This window comes from Drosophila tropicalis, unplaced genomic scaffold, assembly GCF_018151085.1.
Source record: "Drosophila tropicalis isolate 14030-0801.00 unplaced genomic scaffold, ASM1815108v1 contig_694, whole genome shotgun sequence".
NCBI lineage: Eukaryota > Metazoa > Arthropoda > Insecta > Diptera > Drosophilidae > Drosophila > Drosophila tropicalis.
This window is the reverse complement of record NW_027173176.1, coordinates 2472844-2493554: the sequence shown is the minus strand read 5'-3', so window position 1 is coordinate 2493554 and position 20711 is coordinate 2472844. Positions and strand designations below refer to the sequence as shown.

Sequence of the window (20711 nt, the reverse complement as noted above, 5' to 3'; positions counted from 1 at the left end):
GTAACCTAAGAACCAAGTTGTTAATCTACAATTTTATTCTGAATGCCTCTGAGAACTTCAATATAATATAATCGTCAGTTCTGAAAAAGCCTTAGTTCAAGTATTGAACAAGTTCAAACATCTTTTGGGCAAGACTTTCAACCCAGAAGAGTTAAAATTTTTCCAAATGAGTTTCGCCAGACTACGTTCCTGTAGATCTATTCAGATGGCCATGACTTTCAGACATGTGATATGACATGTTCAGTATAGACTCTAGAGTCTAGACACTTGCCAGTGAAAACTCATTCGATACAGTTGTAGAAACCGCTTGAAAAACAAATAGAAATACAAAATTGTACACAAGATGAAGATGCTTAATTTGCGCCAATTGGCACCAGAATTCAATTCGATAGCTGCAGTTACTGGCGGTTTTCGGCCCATTACTCTAACTGAATTTCGTGGTCGTTATGTGGTGCTGCTTTTCTATCCGGCGGACTTTTCCTTTGTTTGCCCCACCGAACTGCATGCGTTCAGCGATCGGGCACAGGAATTCCGGAATGTTGGTTGCGACATCATTGCCTGTTCGACCGACAGTCATTATGTGCACTGCGCCTGGATGCAACAGTCACGGAAACAGGGAGGCCTCGGGGAAATGGATATACCACTGCTGGCCGACAAATCCATGAAGATATCGAAGGATTATGGCGTGCTGGATGAATTGACGGGCCTGGCCATGAGGGGACTCTTCATTATCGATCGTGAGGGAATGATACGCCAGATTACAATAAACGATGTTGGCGTTGGTCGCAATGTGGATGAGGCTCTGCGTCTGGTTCAGGCGTTTCAGTTCAGCGATGAGTTCGGTGAAGTTTGTCCAGTCAATTGGAGGCCCGGCTCTCCCACCATGAAACCGAATTCAGGCGGCAAGGATGATTACTTTAAAAATGCTCAATAAATGAAAACACATTTCCCATGGAGTGCAAGCAATCAAAAATATTGAAACTGCATTTGTTAATTAGTTTACTAACTTCAGGTCTAAGAAAAAGTCACCAAGGGTGGTCAGTATCAGTATCTCCTTAGAGGAGATGGCCAGCACAGTGGCTCGTCTCATTTTGGTAAGGAAAATCGGAATACCAATCTCGGTTTGGGTAGAGAAATATTCCCATCCCCAAGAATCTGCCACTTTGTCACCATGGGCCTATATATTTTCTATTCTTAGCTAATCAACCGAATCGCCATATTCAATTTTCCGTATAGTTCCTTCTTTTCTGATTACACTGCATTGAAAAAAGCTGTAAGTTTTCCATTCGTTTCCAAACTCTCTTCAAAATTCATTGAGCAAAAGCCAAACGTTACTTATTTTTATGATTTCTTTGGCTAAAATGTGAATGTTGGATCCAAAAACACGTCTGCTTTAATATAGGTAAAGTTAGGATCGAGGGCAGGGCCTTTTAAAACTAACTCCTGATGTCAGTAAAGAGAACAAATAATAAATTATACAATTTCCAAACTCATAAATCCTTTTTAAACTACACAAGAATCATTTTGTGAAGCAAAAGGGAATTATCCTACCTACATTATGTATATGATTTCACCAGGATTTGTTTCACCTCCAAGTGCTAAAGGATCAACAGGACTGCTGGCGCTGAATTCGATGATGAGTTGCAGATCAATAATAGGCTGAAAGATGTAAGTTACAAGGTTATTGTTATTCTTCTCATTAGCATAATTAAGTTGTTTCCCTAACCCTCGTTTTTTTGGTGATTTGTCATTTAGTTGTTGGCTAAAAATAGTCACCAAGCATATATTGGTATTAAGAGAATTCACTTTTCACAGTCAAACAAAGAGCAACGTGAAGGGGGGCCAGAGACGAAGTCGAGATCTCAATATGGTTGTAAAACCAGTGTGAAAGTTCTTGCGATTGACTATGCTCGGTCGAGTCATTCATTGATTTTTATTCAAATGAATCTATTCCAATGATTTAACAAAAAGAAGCACACATAAAATGCAGATATCTATATTCAAATGGAGCCCATTTAACGGGTATTTGTAACAGTTTGCAAATCAAATTCTTGTCCCCCATATAGACATATGTATTTAGAGAAGATTCGTTGGCCGGGAGATGTCAGTTCTCGAAATGAAGCCACTGATACAGGTTGCTATTATTTTTGCTATTTTCGCCATTGTCCGCAGTGTCCAAGCGGTGGAGAAAACTGCATCCTCTACGGATGAGCCGCGTTTGCTGACACTACAAACCCAGGCAAGTCCGGCGCCAGCTCCTCCAGCGCAGCAAGTGATTGTGCAGGAGGAACGAGAACCGAGCTATTATTACCCACCGCCGCCACCACCATCCTATCCAAGTCATCATCATCACCATCAACAATGTCAGTGTCCACCTGGTCCTCCGGGACCACCAGGTCCCCCAGGAAAGCCAGGCAATGCAGGTTCCAAAGGTTCCAAGGGCGATAAGGGTCAAAAGGGCGACACAGGCTATCCGGGCAGACCAGGCCCAGTGGGGCCACCTGGACCACCGGGCTATCCTGGCTATCCTGGAGGACAGTATCCCCCACCCAGCCATCCTCCACATCCACTACCAGGATATTATCCTATGCCGGGCACACATAACGACTACAGACTATATCCAAATGTCGACTATTATCGCAACAATTATTACGACCACGACAATGATCTCTACGATGACAACAATGAAAGATCCTTGACTAAATCTCCCAAAAAGACAAACAAATCGAAAATCTATTTAGCAATTACTCCACTCAGAAATCCTTTTGAATGATGTGATGTGAATAATAAATAATTGATTGACCAAATTGACCTTTAATTGAGTATTTAAATGTTATTATTAATGGAAAAGAATCGTCTTAATCAAAAGTATTGTTAATTGAATAAGAAAACTGATTGGACTTTCTGTGTTAGCAAACATCATCATCCAAACCTAGCTCCTGCTCCTTATCATCCTCTTCGGTTCGAAGTTCTGTGAAATCTTCATTGGAAACTCTGAAAATGGATATTAGATAGAGAGATTTGTTTAGATTCCAGCCTCGACTTACTTCTCGAAATCGTAATGCGGCAACAGACTCTCATCGCATGTTAATTTGGCCAATGAAATGAATCGCAAGAGTGTGGCCAGACGAAGTAGGCCCAATAGCAACAAGAATATACCCGCCACTTGACTAAGCCATAAATTATGAGGATATAGTATCAGAGATATAGCCATTACCACATATATGGGTGTTGGCCTCCAGCCGCCAGCTAACCAAGAGGCAAAGATCCAACAGGCCAGACATCTGCCCTGGTTACTTCTGCGGTAATTAACACTGCCAAAAAAAAAAAAACAAAAACAATCACATGGAAAACTCTGACAAATTATTACAATGTGGCCACTTACTCTCTACGTTCTGACCCCTGGAATTGTAGGAACATGTTTATCAGCCATTTGATTTCGATTATGAGCACCAAGAAAGCTGCAAAACTTGAGCAACAAATCAAAACGTTATTAGAATGTTAAGGGAAGTCTTCTTCTTAGCCTTACAGCACATAGAGTCCAGCCTGATAGCCATGTATGTAGATATCAACACCCACTCCGCAAATGACTGGAAAACCAACAGAAGAACAACAATCGCGATATTTAAGTCCATAAACAAATAAATGGGAAAAGAAATTTATATATTTCATTTTGGTGGCGGGTTTCTGTTGGCTAAGCATAATCCATGAAGTCTATGAGAGGGCAGAAGCCAATCGCAGAGGGTCGATTAATAAATATGTGACTAACTTTCGACCTTCTTCTTACTCAAAGTCGTCCGACTAAAGCTTCATTTGTGTCTCTCTCGTTTCTGTCTTTGATATGTAATCAGCTTTTTAGCGTTACATCTTGAAACTTATTGGCCAACCCTCTCGATTAATTTTCATATATTAAAACCACTTTATTTGCCCGCTTTAGTTATGTCATCTGTTATCTATTTCGATGTCTAAAATATGACTAACAATAAAATAAAGAAGAGCTTGACTTTGAATTTGCCTAGACGAACATTTAATCTAATTAAGTAATTTTCTCTATCGCAATCAATGGAAAATGTGGAAAACAAAAGCAATTACATTAAATGTGCTCAGAGACCAATGTCAACGACTTGAAGATACCCTGTACCAAAAATAACACAAAGACAATTAAAACAAAACTTTCAACTGACTTTCAAGTCAGTTGACTTATCAAATATTTTATATAAAAATTTCAACGAAATTTGATTTGGATTTGATTGACTCTCAGCGAAAGCCGCATGCAGGGTATAAAAATTAAATAATTGGCAAACGTAAAACGTTGGGCAAAATAGATTTTGGCGCCTGGCGCCAGACATAGGACGTATGGAAAAGTTTAGTAAACGCCAAAGAGAAATGCACAAAGTCTTTCACTTTGGCAAAGGATGCTAAAAAAGTTCAATGACTTCTTAATAGTCCTGAGAGCAGATTGAAACTCTGCTGTAGTTCATGTCTACCCAAAGAAGAAATAACAATGAAATTAAAAACCTAAAATGGGTGAAATTATAAATATTTATGAGTTTGTTTATTTGTGTGTGGTAGCAAATCAAATAAATCGGTTAATGTCTTTATTAGGGCAAGAAATCGTATCGAAGTAAATTGTTAGTGATTGGCAGCGATGGATCTTTAAATGGGCAAAGCAAATCGGTCCTGGATATTAAAGAGTTTTTAAAGATTGAAATGGAATAAATGTAAATATCGAATCGTGCCTCAGATTTAAATACTAGAACTCATATTCTAACTCTACCTAGGAATGTTTATGTGAGATTGATTCTTAAAAAATGTTTTTAAAGTATCAAAATATTAATAACAGTAAATTAGTCTAATAAATGTCATTAGTACTTACAATTACAATAAATCTATGTAAGATTAAGTGATTTGGAAATAATATCCAACAATATTTTAGGAGAATTATGAGCTAATCAAAAGGAAAGCCATCTCTTGGCCATTGTAATAAAAATTTAAGCCACATTCTTGTTAAGTTTTATGAAATTTATGCAAATTTTTAATGCTTCAGACACTTTTTATAATAATTTTGTCAAAAAAAAGTCAACACACACTCAAACAGAAAAGAAAAATATTTGTATACAATTTTCTTCCACTTGAATTTCCACATTTTGTGCTTACCGAATGAAGTCAGTAGACCAAAAACTCTTATCACAGGACGTAAACAAGCGCAAGGATCGCCAGGTTGATGATGGCCAATATGATGATGATGTTGGTGTTGTTGTTGCAATTGCATTTTGAATAACATACATTTGCATTTCGTTAATAAACTCTTTCAGTTTCATACATATTCAATGAGCACTTTTTACACTTTTCTCCGTCTCTTGCTCTCTATCTCTCTCTCTCTATCTCTCTCTCTCTCTTTATCTCTCCCTTTGTTTTTCTAGGTGTATACTACATTTAATTGATGCAAAATACAAATCACTTAAGGTGCTTCAATTCCGTTTATTTACTAAGTATAATGCCCATGGTTTTTGTCACTTGTCTGTGACCAAGGCAAAAAGGAATAGAAGCCGTCCGAACGCTCCCAACTACGTCGAGTGAATGAAGGGCTCTCTAGCCTAGAGTAGCCAAAACACTAATCTTGTTGTCGCCACTGAGGCTGCTCATGCTCTGTCTCCGTATCTGAGGCCAAGTCGAGCCAATGCGGCGCTTTACTATGGGCCACAAAGCCAATAAAGTAGCTCAAATGTTTCATAAAAATGCAGATCCTTGAAATTGAGGAAATTTCTTAAAACAATATATTGACGCGTATTACCTTAATACTTGAAAATTAAAATTGGAATTGTGGCGATTGTAAGGATATTTGAAAGTATATATGAGAAGGAGCGACCCTTTTGTATTTACTTTGGGTTTTAGCCACTTTACACACAGTTTAGGCCCATTGTTGATTAAAACATTCGGAGTCTGAGTGAGTATATGCCTTTATCCAATGCATTTTGTTAATATTCAAAATTTTAAGAGAAAATTAAACTAAACCATTAAATTACTTAATCAATTTGTATACTAAAATTAATAGATTTCAGAGGATTCCGATTTATAGAATATTAAGCAATCTTCTTTAGCTTTCTAGTTGCCTAGATTTGATTTCATTTGGCTCGTTGTTCCTTTCCACAACAACAACAACAACAAATGGGTATTAAAAGGTTTTTATTGAAAATAAGAAATAATTTTCTAGTTTAAACACTTTTTAGATTAAGCCAACTACAAAAGATTTACTTTAATTTCTTGACTCTCTCGCTAAAGGGTATACATGTTTCGGCATGAGCATGAGCTAAAACATCCTTATGGCTGTTATTCATCTTGATTTTACGTTGGCTACGTTTCAGTAATGTTCATAACCGGCTCAAAAGGCGGCGGCACGGGGGAAATTGCCAAGCTGAAAACGACAAAAACATTTTCATCGCAAAAGAAGGATGATTTTCCACCATCTGCCATCAGCCTTTTCGGTAGCTGCCACCTTCCTGGCATCAACACTTTTTAAACAAAAGCAAACAAATTTGCGTTATGTATTTTTAGAATGCTGAATTTTGTCTTTGGCCTTGATGGGGGATGAGTGGGTGAGTGGGTGGGTGTGCAATTTATCCTATAAGTTATCTGTTTGCACTCTAGTCTTAATGACATTCGAACAAAAATACTAAGCGATCTTCTATACCTATGGCTAGATAAGTTGAACATATTAAAGTTAATTAGTTTTCTGGGAGGTCTTTACCTTTTATTCAAGTTGAAAATGATTTAAAATGAATGTTCACTTGCCAAACTCTTTGCGACGTTTCATTATCTTATTGATGCCGGCCACCATGGCCAATTCGGGTAGAGCTAATTTGGCATCTTCTTGGAAATCGCAGCGTCTTGTCAAATGCAACCAGGCTCTCTCTGGATTAAGGGACAGAGGCATTTGCAGCCAACTGATGTAATCGATTTTCAATGAACCCGTTAGTAATTGATCAAATGGTGTATTGTTGCCTATGAAGAACATTGACTTCAATACAGAAGTTTTGGACTCATTGATCTTCTGCCCCTGTACCCCCTGAAAGGGGCTGGGCTCATCGGCAATGCCCAATTGCTCCAATAGCCAGTCCTTGTTGAATTTCAAATAATTGTATACGACTTTAAGGACCTGTTTGCCAATGTTGGTGGTCAGAATATCACTGACCAGGACTTTGGATATATAGTCGGCCACGCCCACATCCAATTCCATGGCATAGTTATTGGGTGGACTATGTGACAAGCGATCCGAATCGATGGCAACGAGGTCATCCATTTTAATGGTGCTCACGGCGCTGGCTCCTCCACCACCGGCGCCACCACCACGACAATTGCCACGATCTGTGTCCAAATGAATGCTCTCCTTGGCCTGCTTAAGAAACAGATCGATCTGATCCGTATGCTTGTCATCCTCATCAATGGAACAAATGGCCTCGGATATGGCGTAACAGTGCGATGCCTTTTCGGGTGTCTGTCCCGGCTTTTCGGCCGTCTTTATTAACTCCGTATAAAGGGCAGCAAAGACAACTTGAAAGAGCACTGAATCGCCCAGTGGGCGTGTCGACACCGGAATGATGTCCTGCAACAACGATGTCACCTTGTACAAACCCTCGGGCAGGCAATCCCATATTTCCGAGACGCAAGTCAAGGCCAAGGACATGGCCTGATACATGCTGGCACCATTCTCTACCGCATTGATTAGCATTTCGACCACACAATCCATCATGGGATATACAAAGTGCATGATTGCCTCCAGCCAGGGAGTTCGCTTTTGATTCCACACCTGTCGCTTGTCCAAGCAATCGCTCCAACCGCTTATGGCATTCTCTTCGAGAGCCTTAATTAAACAGGACTTAATATCGATGGCCTTGCCCACAGCCACAATCAAATAGGTGAGAGAGAGGACTATCTGGTAATTGGATTGTCCGACAGGATCTAGGAGAAGAGAATTTCATTTAGATACACTCACTCTCTACAAAGAGAAGATAGAAATATAGTAACCTATGTCACCCACTATGGACTCGGTGACATTGAAACATTCGCCACGACACAGGAACGCTTCACATTTCAGGGGGGCACCCTCCACGGCACTGATGAACGAATGTTTGGCCACATTCTTAAAGTTCTCCGACGAGGGTAAATGCTGGATCAAATGTCTCATTATGATGCCCGTCAAATAGGCATCCCGCATTAGTAGAATGTTCAACAAATATGACCAATCAGCCTCCGGAAAGGCCAATAACACACGCAAATCCAAAGAGATGGCCGTGTGAGTCGAGAGATCAGCAAATTCTGTGACCCATTGACAGGACTGCTCTTTGGGAAAATAACGCGGCAATGCAAATATAAGCCAGGCACTGGGCAAGCCATGTCGAGAGCTAAACATTTCCATGTTATCCAGACCCTTGCGAAAAACCTAAAGAAGCAAATTTGAAGAATGTCGAGGCCATGGATGCAGATGGAGTAAGTGTGATACCTACTTTTGAAAGTACCCCCAAAGGAGCACCACGCAGCAGTAGGCAATAGAAGAGATCACGACATTTGGCATGAATGTCCCTTAGGATAACACTATGCTGATTCAATTGTAAGCCCACATACGCCTCACCACTCTCACAAATGTGGGGCAAGAGCTCTGCTATGCACAGAAGCATATTACAAATGTCCACCAAATGCAATTGGGATCGAGCCACACTGGTCACAATTTGTGTATAACGTACAGTCAGCACACTGAGCGTCTCATTTAGCATGCCAGCGAAAATCTTTTGAGCCATCTTCGGTGGCACTGAGTTCCAGAGATCATTCTTCGAGAATAGCATATAGTGCCACCACATTTGAACCGTATACGAACCTCGTTCGGACTCAAAAAACGGTTGGGTATCCTCCCAATTCAAGCAATCAGCATCCTGAATGATATACAAAAGCAATAGACGACAATGCAAATCGAGCAAACGTTCTGCCAAAGCCTCCGACATTTGGGAATATTGCTTGAAACTCAGTTTCAATGCACCACCATTCTCATCGCCTTTGGGGGGACATATTGTTGTCGTTGCCGCCTGCATATAGACACCCAATGAGTTCTTGACCACCGAGGCGGCTCCAATGGTGGCTGTCAAAACGGATAGATCGGCATGATCCAAAGATTCCTGCGATAGACGATGTATATGCTCAAGTAGTAAATCAGCCGATTTGGTAACCAATTGCACAAACTTATCAGGATCTGATGTCTTTACCGTAACGCTACTCTACAAGAAGAGATACAAAAAAATTAAGTTCAACTGGACAAAGAACTCCACTGAGCAGGATCATACAAAGTCTCCTTCATTAAGTTCCTTTTCGGTGTGCAGCAAACCAGATGGCTTGCGATAGGAGGCAAAGTACTCATCCTCCCACCTTTAAAGAGAGGAAATTTCAAATTTATTGGCCTAGCTCTTCCTTCGTCTATGAGGACACTAACCATCTTATTAGTTTCACAGCTGCAAATGAGGCATATCTGGGAAAGTCTAGTTTTCCACCCACAACTCCACTGCATATGGGCTCTTGGAGCACTCGCTGATGGGTCTGTGGGGAAGGGAAAAACAAGGATCACTATGTAATCTGGAATGGCCTTAATCACCTGGGCACCTGATAAAATTCTAAATCTCGCTGTAGCAATATCGGTACACGATCCATTAAATTTCCCTCTTCCAGCACCTCCATTTTGTTTTTTTCTTATTTCTTAGATGTTATTTCCAAAAAATTAGACTAGACCAAAAACCAGTTTATTGAACAAACAGCTTGTCCTTTAAACGTTGCTAAGGCAAAATAAAATAAAACATGGCCGAGGGTTGCTACTTATATTTTGGACACTTTCCTTATGAAAATAGTTTTCTCTTCCCTCTGAATCTGAATGATAAGATTATTGTGGGAAAATGAAAAGAAAATTGGTGCAGAACTAAATAAGATTACTTTTCCGAATCAGCAGGTGGTCTTCAAGAGAGTAAAGTGAATCTCCTGCTGATTCTTTAACGACTAAAAATTTCAAAACCCTAAAATCGGGATAAACAATTGTAAATTAGAATTTATGCAAAATATTTATTATAAACTTATTATTATATACACATTTATGTATGTATGTATATTCCAATCAAATGCAGAAAACAGAGATGACCAATTGATATGGACAAGTTGTTGATATTTTAATACTCCACCTAAAAGTATTCGTTTCTTTTTTTAACTCTGGGCATCCAACTGATAAGGCCTGAAAGTGAATTATGTTTACTGCTTTCAGTTGTGTATAGAGAGATTTGTGCTCGTGAGGAGGAGATAAGGTCGTCATGGCTTAGCCTGATTGCACTGTAGTCGAATCACTTGGTTTTAGTTGATAATTGACCGGAGACGTGCACAGACGGCAAACACACACCCGTACACATACCCAGAGATCCAGTAAGTGTGTATAATTTATTTTGATTGGGTGAGAGGAGATATAGAGTATACTGTATAATCAGCTCTGCTGGGGACCCCGAAAAGTTTCCATCTTGGAAACAAGGCAGCGTCGTCTATGTGGTTCTTATCACTCGATAAGCTTCATATCGGATTTTGTCATCAGCAAGTTATAAATTTAATTCTCTGTTTTTTTTCTTTTAGCAGCAACAGCAGAATCATGCTAAGACATTTGAGAAACGTTCCGAGGCTAACCCGGAGTTCACAATGCCTACATCGTTTGGCGTCCACCACGCCCAGTTATTTGATTGACCAGCCAGAGTACAGTTTCCTCAAGGATTTGGGACTGGAACGTGAGAATCCGGGTGTGTATTCAGGCCAATGGCAAGGACGTGGCTCTACGATTGTCAGCTATGATCCGGGTACTGGTCAGCCCATTGCCGCGGTGCGTCAGGCAAATGTCCAGGAGTTGGAACAAACCATCGGTCTGGGTGTTGAAGCCTACAAGCAATGGCGTCAGGTGCCAGCCCCAGTGCGTGGCGAAATTGTGCGTCAAATTGGCGATGAGCTGCGAAAGTACAAAGAGCCACTGGGTAAACTTGTCAGCCTGGAGGTTGGAAAAATCCACAGCGAGGGTCAGGGAGAGGTACAAGAGTTTATCGACATCTGTGACTATGCAGTCGGCTTGTCCAGGATCTATGCTGGTCAGGTGATCAATTCGGAGCGTGCGGATCATACCATTTTGGAGGCTTGGCGTCCTCTTGGCTTGGTTGGCGTGATCTCCGCGTATAATTTTCCCAATGCTGTATTCGGTTGGAATGCGGCTATTGCCTTGACCACTGGTAATAGTGTCCTGTGGAAAGGAGCACCTAGCACTCCCCTAGTTTCGGTTGCCACCACGAAAATTGTTTCGGAAGTCTTGAGACGGAATCATTTACCTCCTGTGATAACCATGTGCCAGGGTGGCACAGATGTTGGTCAATCGTTGGTGGCCGACAAGCGAGTTAATCTTGTGTCCTTCACTGGCAGTTGTAACACTGGCCGCCAAGTGGGTGTCGCTGTGCAGGAGCGTTTTGGCAAATCCATTCTAGAACTGGGCGGCAATAATGCTCTCTTGATCGATGAATCGGCAAATCTGAAAATGGCCCTAGACGCGGCACTCTTCGGCTGCATTGGCACTAGTGGACAACGATGCACCACTACTCGTAGAATTATTGTCCATGAGAAGCTATACGATCAATTTGTGGATGCACTGGTTGTGAAATATAAGCAACTGGTATCAAGAATTGGACACCAGTTGGAATTGAATACCCTGGTGGGTCCCGTGCACGCCCAGCAAAATGTAGAAAACTTTAAGACTGCCATTCAGGATGCCATCAAAGAGGGCGGCTCCCTGGCCTTCGGTGGCAAGGTTCTGTCCAGACCGGGTTTCTATGTGGAGCCAACTATTGTTACCGGCTTGGCACACAATTCACCAGTGGTGCATCGTGAGACATTTGCTCCCATTGTATACATTTTGAAGGCGAAGAGCTTGGACGAGGCCATCTCATGGAACAATGAAGTGGAGCAGGGACTCTCTTCGGCCATTTTCACTGAGAGAATTGATCAGGCTTTCAAATGGATTGGTTCGCAGGGTTCCGATTGTGGTATTGTCAATATAAATACAACCACCAATGGTGCGGAAATCGGTGGTGCCTTTGGTGGCGAGAAAGCCACAGGCGGTGGTCGTGAATCTGGCTCCGATGCCTGGAAACAATATTGTAAGCGAGCCACTATTACAGTTAATCATTCGGGTCAGCTTGCCTGTGCCCAGGGTGTTGTCTTCAATGTGGAATAGAACGAGATGGAGCTGAAAGTTTAAATAAATGTTAAACAAAGTTTAAAATCAATAAGTCCAAGAGTATATGTAATTACACAAATAAAAAAACTAATAATTATACAAAAAAATTTACAAAATAAGATCAAATGTTAAAATGCAATAACAAAAGCATTTTTCAATTATTTTTCATTGTTTGTTTTTGCTTTTTTTCTAGCTAGCTATTAGAAAATTGTCACCAAAAAATTTAATTTGTTTCATCGTCTTGAACAAAGCGCCACAAGTCGACTTCAATGTCCTTGGACTTGTGTTTATGGAATTTGTAACTGGCATCGAGATTGTAACGAAGTTCGGCAACAACTTTGCCCTTAACATTCCATTTCTGACATCTTTTTGAATGTAGTCACTGAAAATTCGAAAATGGAATATTATTATGGATCATTTCTTTTGTGAGAGCGGAGTCAAACTCAGCTAACCGTGTTGATGTCTTGTGCAGGGAATAGACTGCTCCGCTAGCCAGAGCCAAGCTCGCTTCAAGAAATTGTATGTCGATGCCGGCATTGTGCTTGGTTCCAAAGGGCGGATTCATTACAATTGTATCGAATACTTTGCCCCATCTACCAATTCCTTCCGTTTGCAATTGTAGGACATCTGTGCGCACACAATCCACATTGGGCAGCTCCATATCGTCGATGTTGCCTCTAAACACATCTATGGCATCGCCATCGATCTCAAAGCCAATTGTCAAGTCTGCTCCCAATAAATGGCTAGCAATGCTTAACATGCCGCAGCCACAGCCCAAATCACCTACTAATTTACCCTCAATATCCTCATGTTGAGTCTGGATATGATGCACCATGCAAGCGGCAATGTGTGGAGGAGTTGGATATTGTTCTAAGAGAATTTTTGGTTTCTCAAAGCCATCAACACTTGACAAATACTCCTCCAGTTTATTAAGCTTTAATCTGGCCATGATTATTTTGGATTACTCGCGTTCGTTATCGGGGTTATGGGTGGAGTCGTTGTCGATGTTGATGCGGGAAGCTCAAGACGCGGTAGAACGGGTATTAAACTATTGCCAAAATACGAATCCTGCGGTATGAAAAAGCCCAAAGTGGTGGAGCTTGTCGGATTGAAGGCAGCGCGTGGCGGCGTAGAGTTTGTGGACAGCAGATCTGGGGTAGCAGTGGTAGTAGTGGGTTGGCCAAGCAACTGGGGAGCAGGCATCTGAAAATAAAAACAACAAAAATGAATTAAGTTTTGCCGTTAATCCCGTATATATCCACGTCGAGGATCCCACTTGATTTGTGTTGCTCAGACCCAAATTGATTATGCCGCCAGCCAAGAGTTGTTTCTTTGTCTGAATCTCCTCAAGAATTTTGCGGTTCGTTTCAGCTTGCTGGGCACTTGTGTTGGGAAAAGCCATCAATTAATATAAAATTAAAAAGGGAATTAAATGAAAACTGAAAAATGGAAATGGCGTGGACATCCAGTGTGACCAGATCAGTTTAATGAAAAATAAACAAAACAAAACATAGCCCAGGAGCCGCTTACAAAATATGATATATAATCAGCTGCAGTGCAAGCCCTGTAAAAATTAATGAAGAATGTTTAAATGGCTTTTAAACTAAATTAATTATAATTCTGACTGATACTTTTAATTAACTCAGGCAGCCTAATTCTATTTTAATTGCTGTAAAAATTTGTTTTAATATTTCTAATAACATTTTCTGTAAATCAGTGGCAAGGGGCGCTTATAAATATTACTGTAGTGCGGCCCCGTCGGTAATATCGATGAATTTAGTGTCATCACTAACGATAAACACGAAATTACGCATTTCAGCGTAATCACAACAATAAACAAAAGATAAATATTAAATAATTTTTGTGAATAAACATAAACAAAGCAATCGTTGGATGCTTTTGCAGGAGATTTGATATACATTAAGATAAAGTATTAAGTGCAATGAGCATGAGTGACGACGACAGAGATATTGACATTGAAAGCGACGTAAGCAATATTTACATCTATTTTTATATATGTACATATGTATAAATATGTGTATATGTACATATGTATGTATGTGCACGTGCAAGTATAAGATACATTTTTTGGGTTTCCCTCTAGGATGATGCTGACTCCGATACTGGATTGGGATCCTCACGTCATACCAGCACAGCGAATTTTACCCAAGCCGAGAAACGAGCCCATCACAATGCCTTGGAGCGACGACGACGAGATCATATTAAAGAGAGTTTCACTAACCTGCGAGAAGCTGTGCCCACACTAAAGGGCGAAAAGGTTAATGCTATTCCATTTTGTATATAAAGCGATTTCTAATTCTAATCCAACATCTAGGCTAGTCGCGCTCAGATCCTAAAGAAGACCACCGAATGCATACAGACGATGAGACGAAAAATCAGCGAAAATCAAAAAGATATTGATGAAATCAAAAAACAAAATGCCATACTCGAACAGCAAAGTAAATTGACCATTTTTCTTCCTCAAGTCTCTAAAAAAAAAGCTTTAATTACATTTTTGTTTGTCTTTCTATTGCAGTTCGTAGTCTAGAAAGTCCAATGGCGAATGGTGATTCCTATGTTGAATATTTCAGCGAAGAGGATGTGGGTAGTGAAGATGTGGATGATGATGAGGGTTTAGGTCAGCAGGATTTCAGTAGACGCAACAAAAAGATGAAAACCTTTCACGCTTAGCCTTGCACCGAATAATACTTCGATATTGTCGAATAAATGTAATCATTATTTTTATCTATCTTGCTGCGACACTTAAAAATTAATTAAATGTTGCTCAAAACTGTGTTTTAAAAATATACAAAAATTTAAATTAAATTCAGACACAACTTGTTAAATCTTTTTTCTTCTTCCAAAAAATGACAGTCGAGACAGAAGAATTTCTCATCTTATTAACATACATAACTGATTCTCGTTTTATTTAGTTTCTTTTTTTTCTTTCTTATATTTTAATGGATTCGCTTTTCCGACTTCCCTGTTGTCTAACTTACTAGCTGCTCATGGGATAAAAATCTGTCAAACATTTCTTTTAAATAAGCCCATAAGACTATACATACACGTATAAAAAATTTAGAAATTATATCCAGATGGCTATTTAAATTTCAATACCAACGCAAGCAGGAGAAAGACAAAGAGCACAAAGAGAAACATGTAACACATTTGTCTAGCTCCACCACCCTGTTTGGCCAGCCGTACAACTCTCGTCATTGTATTGCTCAGGAAACCACCGGTGCGATCCATGTCATCGTCGATGCCGCGCAGCAATTTATCCTGGTAACGTACTTCATTGCCAATATCGATGGTTAGGGATTTGAGGGCGCCGATTTTTTGTGTCAATTCTTCGGCGGCGCGTTCATTTTCAGCCTCCAAACTATCTGGATGGTGTGAGGAAGAGGATGAACCAGGAGGCTGTTGATTCAGCGGCTGGTAGGGATAATTGTTGCGTCGCATACTGGAGGTGGAGTGCGCCAGCTTGAGCTGTAGAGCAGAAAAAGAGAATTATGAGTCGGAGTTTTGGAGTTTTTAACTGGATTGTTCCACGTGCCACGTAAGACTGAGCAAATTCCACTCAGTATCGTATGAGTTCCAGTCCACCTCTGTCCATCTATGTTGCAGTATTCCTTAATCAGCTATGATTCGCCCTTTATTTGGGGTGTGAATCAGCAAATTAAAGTCCCCGATATATGAAATGACGTTGATTGTTTAAATTTTATGAAACTAGCAAAAAAAAAATAATAATTTAAGTGTGACCAAACTCTACGATGCCGTTTCACCGTCAACGAAACTGCCAATATTTGTTTAAAGATCTAGTAAACTCTATATATTTTAGCAATCGAGTCTATTGACAATATATTTTGTAAACAAATCCAAGTAGGCTTGGAATAAACCATAAAAGATGATTTTATTTTGAATATATCTTGTTGTTGAACATAACATTTTGATGGCAATAATTTTTGGTCACACTGCACAATTTGTTGCTCCACAATTTCAATTTCCCCCTTTAGTAAACCCAAAGATTTGGCCTATCAAAGTCTAATTTAATCAATAAGTAAAACTCTACGTTAATTTCAATACGTATCCTTGTGTATTTTGGTGGCAGTGCTAAATTTAAAAAATACCCAAAAACAAATTTTCTGTTTTGATTTTAACGCTACGCAAATGTTATTGGCCCTGGATCAACAGGGGGCAGAGGGGAATTTCTAACACAAAACATATATATTGTGCTTTGGACTACGTAATAGAAATACTACTACTACTACCAGTTAACTCCTTCTGAGCTGATAAGCGGCTCAACACGCGGGTCAAAACTGATAACAAATAACAGTTTTCTTTAATTTTTACATTTTTTTATAGCATGGCATCCGTGGATACGGAATTCAGAAGCAACTTGCCCCCATCCTCTGGTCTATTGGGAGGTGTGGCGCAACGTTTAGATGTCACCGTAGAGGCATTACGTTTACTGCTCACATTACTGGCAGGTGAGTAGTACTTACTTTTAGTAGTCATGGAGACCCCAATGGATATAAATGTTCACCTTCAAAATCACCTTTCGTTTTAGGTTACCCCATTGCGTTTGTCTATTGCAAATATATAGTAAATTCGCAAGCAAAACGTCTACATCATCTGTACTTTGCCATCTGTGGAGCTAGTCTATGCTATTTCAACTATGGCCTGGACGTATATCACTCACTTTTGGGAATATTGACCACATATCTGCTTGGACTTTTTCTCAGGCACAAGCCAAAGATATTCTTAACCGCCAATTTCATATTCCACATGACCTATTTGATGCTTGGCTATTATTATACGGCCAGCAATGAATATGATATATTATGGACGATGCCGCATTGCATTCTCGTCTTGCGTATGATTGGTTATGGCTTTGATCTAACCGATGGGCTTAAACCGCAATCGGAGCTATCCGAGGATCAGAAAGAGACGAATTTGCCGCAATTTCCATCGCTTTTGGAGTTGCTGGCTTTTGCCTATTTCCCAGGTGGTTTTCTCGTTGGCCCACAATTCCCGTATAGACGCTATCAGAGATTCATTGATGGTGAATTCCGTAAGCATAAGGGACAACTAGAGGCCGGTTTGAATCGCCTTGCGGCAGGAGTTCTCTATTTAATCGTATCTCAAGTGGGCTTGTATTATCTACCCGACTCGTATTTCCTATCACCGGAATTCACTCAGTTGTCGCTTATTAGACGAATGTATTACTTGGGCTTTTGGGCCAAATTCTCCTTATATAAGTACATCTCATGCTGGCTCTTCACCGAGGGTGCCCTCATATGCATTGGCTTCACCTTTAAGAAGGCAAGTGAGACTGGGCCTGAAGGAAACGCCGACTGGTCAGGTTGCAGTAACGTTAAGCTCGTGCACTTGGAGACGGGCAATACCATGGAACACTATGTGCAGACCTTCAATGTGAATACCAATCAATGGGTCGGCCGTTATATCTATAAACGTTTGAGGTTTCTCAACAATCGCATGATAAGCTATGGAGCTTCTCTAGTCTTTTTGGCCATCTGGCATGGCTTCCACAGTGGCTATTATATGGCTTTCGTGATGGAATATATGATTGTGAGCACCGAAAAACAGGTGAGTCAAGTCAAAACACACACAAAGGAATTGAATTATGATATTTTCTTTTAATTACAGATTACAAACATGTATGAAAAGAAAATTTTACCCAATTACGGGAATTACTTCAAGGACAAAGCCGTCTATAAGGCGCTCCACTTCTTTGCTCTCAAATCCTATAACATTATCTATATGGGATGGTGTCTATCATCTTTTGTATTCCTTAAATACGAGCGCTGGATTCGTGTTTATAGTGCAGTAAACTATTTCGGATTCATTTATATGCTCATTTGGGCAGCCATCTATCATGGTTATTTCTATTTCTTTGAAGGGCCAAGACAGCAACAGGTCAAGAGGGAGACTGGAAGACGAGACAAAGAAGATAATGAAAGTAAAAGCAAAGAAAATGAAAACCTAGTTGAAGAGAATGCCAAGAACAAATAGAAATTGCAAATAATTTTCTTGTATGTACATTATTAGAAGAGACAGAGAAAGAGAACGAGTGAGAGAGAGAGAGAGAGAGAAGCAAAATTTGTTAAAAACTATTTTCTGCCGTTTTGCCTAGTCACAAAAAGTTCTTATTTGAATAATGGGGACAGACATTTGTTAAAAAAAGGAAAAGGAATTAATGAAATTATCATATGAAATATGCTAGCCCTTCAGTTCAATTAGTAATTAATAATAATATGTTTGCTTTATAAGTGAAACAAAAAGAGATACCCAAACTTTCTATATAAGATCTTTTTAATTCAAAGAGTAAGAAACGGCTGGAAATCCCTCGAGACTTAACTATTTTGACATATTTATATCCAATACAACGATGATGAAATTTTACATATACATACATACATACACACACACACATATATATGTTTTCATATGCTCATTTAAATGTCAACAAACAAAAGACATCTAAACAATATCTTTGAAAAGTGCAAATTTGTATAAATAAATTGTAAAAAGAACCAATACATTGTATATTGCTTAATTATAATAAAAGGGAAAATTACTTTTTTTTTATCCATTTATTCGATAATAGCTTACTGGGGAACAATTTTTATGTTTTTTTCTTTGTATATAAACCAAATCTTAATGCTCCATTGGCTGGGCATCTCCGCCGGATTCCATGCGACGCTTTGCACCGCCTCCCGCCCCCAATTCGTCACCATCGTGCTCGGTGATCTCACTGAACATGTAATCATCTTGATACTCTTTGAGAATTTTGCTGGAACGATTTTCATCCAAGAACAGGGAGTAGACCTTCTTAACGTCCTCCGTATTGACTTCGGCTGCCTTACGACGACGACAGACCAAATTCGCGGTGGTTATCAATTGAATGGCATAACGCAAGCTAGTATCCGTGGCAATGCGTGTTAGAATGGTCAGGGCATCCGGATGCATGATGCAATCCTCCTCCTCGCAGCGTATCTTGAGAATCTCCTTGACTTCCTTCTCGGAATAGGCAACTGTGCGAATGATAATCATGCGATCGAGCAGATCAATTGGAATGCCATGTGGACTGCGGTAATTGGTGCCGCGTATACGTGTAATGCCACGATTAGTGGCCATCACCACCACCGGAGCCATATCCGACTCCAAGGCGCGATTCAGAAATGAGAAGCACTCAATGTCCAGCATATGGACTTCATCAATGAACAGGACACCGGGATTGATTTCAGCTTTGCCCTCTTCGCGCCATTCCAGGACCTTATTATTGATCTGATCGCGCACTTCCTGCTTAATTTCACCAGTGTCGCCCGAGAATAGAGCCAAGAAACCATGAGTGCGACTATTGATAACGTCGATCTCATGCAAGGTCACTGTGTGGACAACTTCTTTCCGTTTCTGTAGCTCACCCTCGGGGCATTGGACAAAACGAGCCTGTGCCCCAGTGGCATCATAGTCTCTGGCCCGAGTGAAACTGCGTCCCAGTTTATTAACCTTGCCCGATGCCTTGTCAATGGTAATGACATCGCCGGCATGGATTTTCTCCTTCATGAAACATTCAATTATCTTATTGCCCAGATCATAATTTGTCTCCATTTCCGTAGTTTTGAGTGTAACCTTGCCCATCTTTTGTCCCGTTCCGGTTGCGGGACGTTCAATTTGTATTTCCACAACTTCGCCTTCGATGATTTCCGTTTCCTCTTTGATGCGGACACCAATACTTTTACGCAGAGCCTGCGATAGAGCCTCAGTTTTGCTCATCTCCAGGGAATAAATTTCCGATCCGGACATGCTTGTGAATGGAGTCTCAGTGCCCAGAGCCTGGGCCATGCCAACGGCAATAGCCGTTTTGCCAGTACTCGGCTCACCGGCCAACAAAATGCAACGGCCAGCTATTTTGCCTTCGCGCACCATTTGAGTCACCACGCCAGCAGCACGACGGGCATCCTTTTGGCCCACCATGCCCTGGGATACGGCACGTGCTTCGAGTACATCGTCCAGTCCCAAACCACGAATATGTGAATGTGCTCCAATACGCTCAATGCGAGTTATGTCGCGTACCTCAATTTTCTCCGCCTCGGCCATAATTATATTGTTTGATTTCTTGAAATATTAGTTCTATAGAATATTTTTCTCCTTACTAACTTGTTTGGGTATCATAAACAACTGAACACAGTTGGAATAATTTGTTGCCTTAGCAAAAAAAATTGAGGCCGAAACGCCGGGCTACTACGGTAGTGCTGAAAAATTTCGTAAAACAGAGGATCAAAAATACCAGAAGTGGAAAAAATACCAAAAAAAAAATTAGTAAATTTTTGCTTGAACAAATACCAAAATAACGTGTCTCAAATATAAGAGCGCGAACTTGGAAACCGTTGAACTTGCAAATTTT

General features: G+C 40.3%; 11 protein-coding genes across 12 annotated transcripts; 5 read left to right on the top strand and 6 right to left on the bottom strand.

The window, feature by feature from the left end:
* The first annotated feature begins 270 nt into the window (after positions 1-270).
* On the top strand, positions 271-973 carry Prx1 (Peroxiredoxin 1). The gene has a single exon (XM_068292707.1). It carries the CDS (start codon positions 344-346, stop codon positions 932-934), a length of 591 nt encoding a protein of 196 aa, XP_068148808.1. The 5' UTR covers positions 271-343; the 3' UTR covers positions 935-973.
* A 1143-nt stretch (positions 974-2116) lies between these two features.
* LOC137579152 (collagen alpha-1(XXVI) chain) lies at positions 2117-2773 on the top strand. Its single transcript, XM_068292852.1, has one exon. It carries the CDS (start codon positions 2117-2119, stop codon positions 2771-2773), a length of 657 nt encoding a protein of 218 aa, XP_068148953.1.
* A 170-nt stretch (positions 2774-2943) lies between these two features.
* Positions 2944-5315, bottom strand: LOC137579410 (uncharacterized). The gene is made up of 4 exons (XM_068293180.1): positions 5158-5315; positions 3530-3590; positions 3386-3469; positions 2944-3314 (listed from the first exon to the last, which is right to left on the bottom strand). The coding sequence occupies exons 1-4, from the start codon at positions 5282-5284 to the stop codon at positions 3044-3046; spliced, it is 543 nt and encodes a 180-aa protein (XP_068149281.1). The 5' UTR covers positions 5285-5315; the 3' UTR covers positions 2944-3043.
* Positions 5316-6407: 1092 nt separating this feature from the next.
* Positions 6408-9720, bottom strand: LOC137579387 (uncharacterized). Its single transcript, XM_068293126.1, has 6 exons — positions 9646-9720; positions 9479-9582; positions 9333-9414; positions 8505-9266; positions 8026-8440; positions 6408-7959 (listed from the first exon to the last, which is right to left on the bottom strand). Exons 1-6 carry the CDS (start codon positions 9718-9720, stop codon positions 6785-6787), a joined length of 2613 nt encoding a protein of 870 aa, XP_068149227.1. The 3' UTR covers positions 6408-6784.
* Positions 9721-10395: 675 nt separating this feature from the next.
* Positions 10396-12444, top strand: Aldh7A1 (aldehyde dehydrogenase 7 family member A1). Its single transcript, XM_068292685.1, has 2 exons — positions 10396-10446; positions 10648-12444. Exon 2 carries the CDS (start codon positions 10664-10666, stop codon positions 12278-12280), a length of 1617 nt encoding a protein of 538 aa, XP_068148786.1. The 5' UTR covers positions 10396-10446; positions 10648-10663; the 3' UTR covers positions 12281-12444.
* Mettl5 (Methyltransferase like 5) lies at positions 12322-13232 on the bottom strand. Its single transcript, XM_068292686.1, is given in 3 exon segments — positions 12322-12643; positions 12646-12665; positions 12736-13232. Coding segments are annotated over 3 exon segments (654 nt in total). The 3' UTR covers positions 12322-12506.
* On the bottom strand, positions 13088-13768 carry LOC137579024 (SOSS complex subunit C homolog B). The gene is made up of 2 exons (XM_068292687.1): positions 13560-13768; positions 13088-13486 (listed from the first exon to the last, which is right to left on the bottom strand). The coding sequence occupies exons 1-2, from the start codon at positions 13683-13685 to the stop codon at positions 13235-13237; spliced, it is 378 nt and encodes a 125-aa protein (XP_068148788.1). The 5' UTR covers positions 13686-13768; the 3' UTR covers positions 13088-13234.
* A 307-nt stretch (positions 13769-14075) lies between these two features.
* Max (MYC associated factor X) lies at positions 14076-15120 on the top strand. The gene is made up of 4 exons (XM_068292323.1): positions 14076-14270; positions 14388-14561; positions 14619-14742; positions 14820-15120. The coding sequence occupies exons 1-4, from the start codon at positions 14226-14228 to the stop codon at positions 14972-14974; spliced, it is 498 nt and encodes a 165-aa protein (XP_068148424.1). The 5' UTR covers positions 14076-14225; the 3' UTR covers positions 14975-15120.
* Positions 15121-15171: 51 nt separating this feature from the next.
* Bet1 (blocked early in transport 1) lies at positions 15172-16058 on the bottom strand. The gene is made up of 2 exons (XM_068292324.1): positions 15837-16058; positions 15172-15769 (listed from the first exon to the last, which is right to left on the bottom strand). The coding sequence occupies exon 2, from the start codon at positions 15740-15742 to the stop codon at positions 15383-15385; it is 360 nt and encodes a 119-aa protein (XP_068148425.1). The 5' UTR covers positions 15743-15769; positions 15837-16058; the 3' UTR covers positions 15172-15382.
* A 173-nt stretch (positions 16059-16231) lies between these two features.
* On the top strand, positions 16232-18841 carry nes (lysophosphatidylcholine acyltransferase 3 protein nessy). 2 transcript variants are annotated; one of them, XM_068292320.1, is made up of 4 exons: positions 16232-16526; positions 16646-16770; positions 16851-17890; positions 17951-18841. In XM_068292320.1, exons 2-4 carry the CDS (start codon positions 16647-16649, stop codon positions 18314-18316), a joined length of 1530 nt encoding a protein of 509 aa, XP_068148421.1. In that variant the 5' UTR covers positions 16232-16526; position 16646; the 3' UTR covers positions 18317-18841. The 2 variants fall into 2 exon arrangements, with proteins under 2 accessions (XP_068148421.1, XP_068148422.1); XM_068292321.1 differs by having other exon boundaries at positions 16253-16340.
* Positions 18842-18878: 37 nt separating this feature from the next.
* On the bottom strand, positions 18879-20548 carry rept (RuvB-like helicase 2 rept). The gene has a single exon (XM_068292322.1). It carries the CDS (start codon positions 20402-20404, stop codon positions 18962-18964), a length of 1443 nt encoding a protein of 480 aa, XP_068148423.1. The 5' UTR covers positions 20405-20548; the 3' UTR covers positions 18879-18961.
* Positions 20549-20711: the final 163 nt, after the last annotated feature.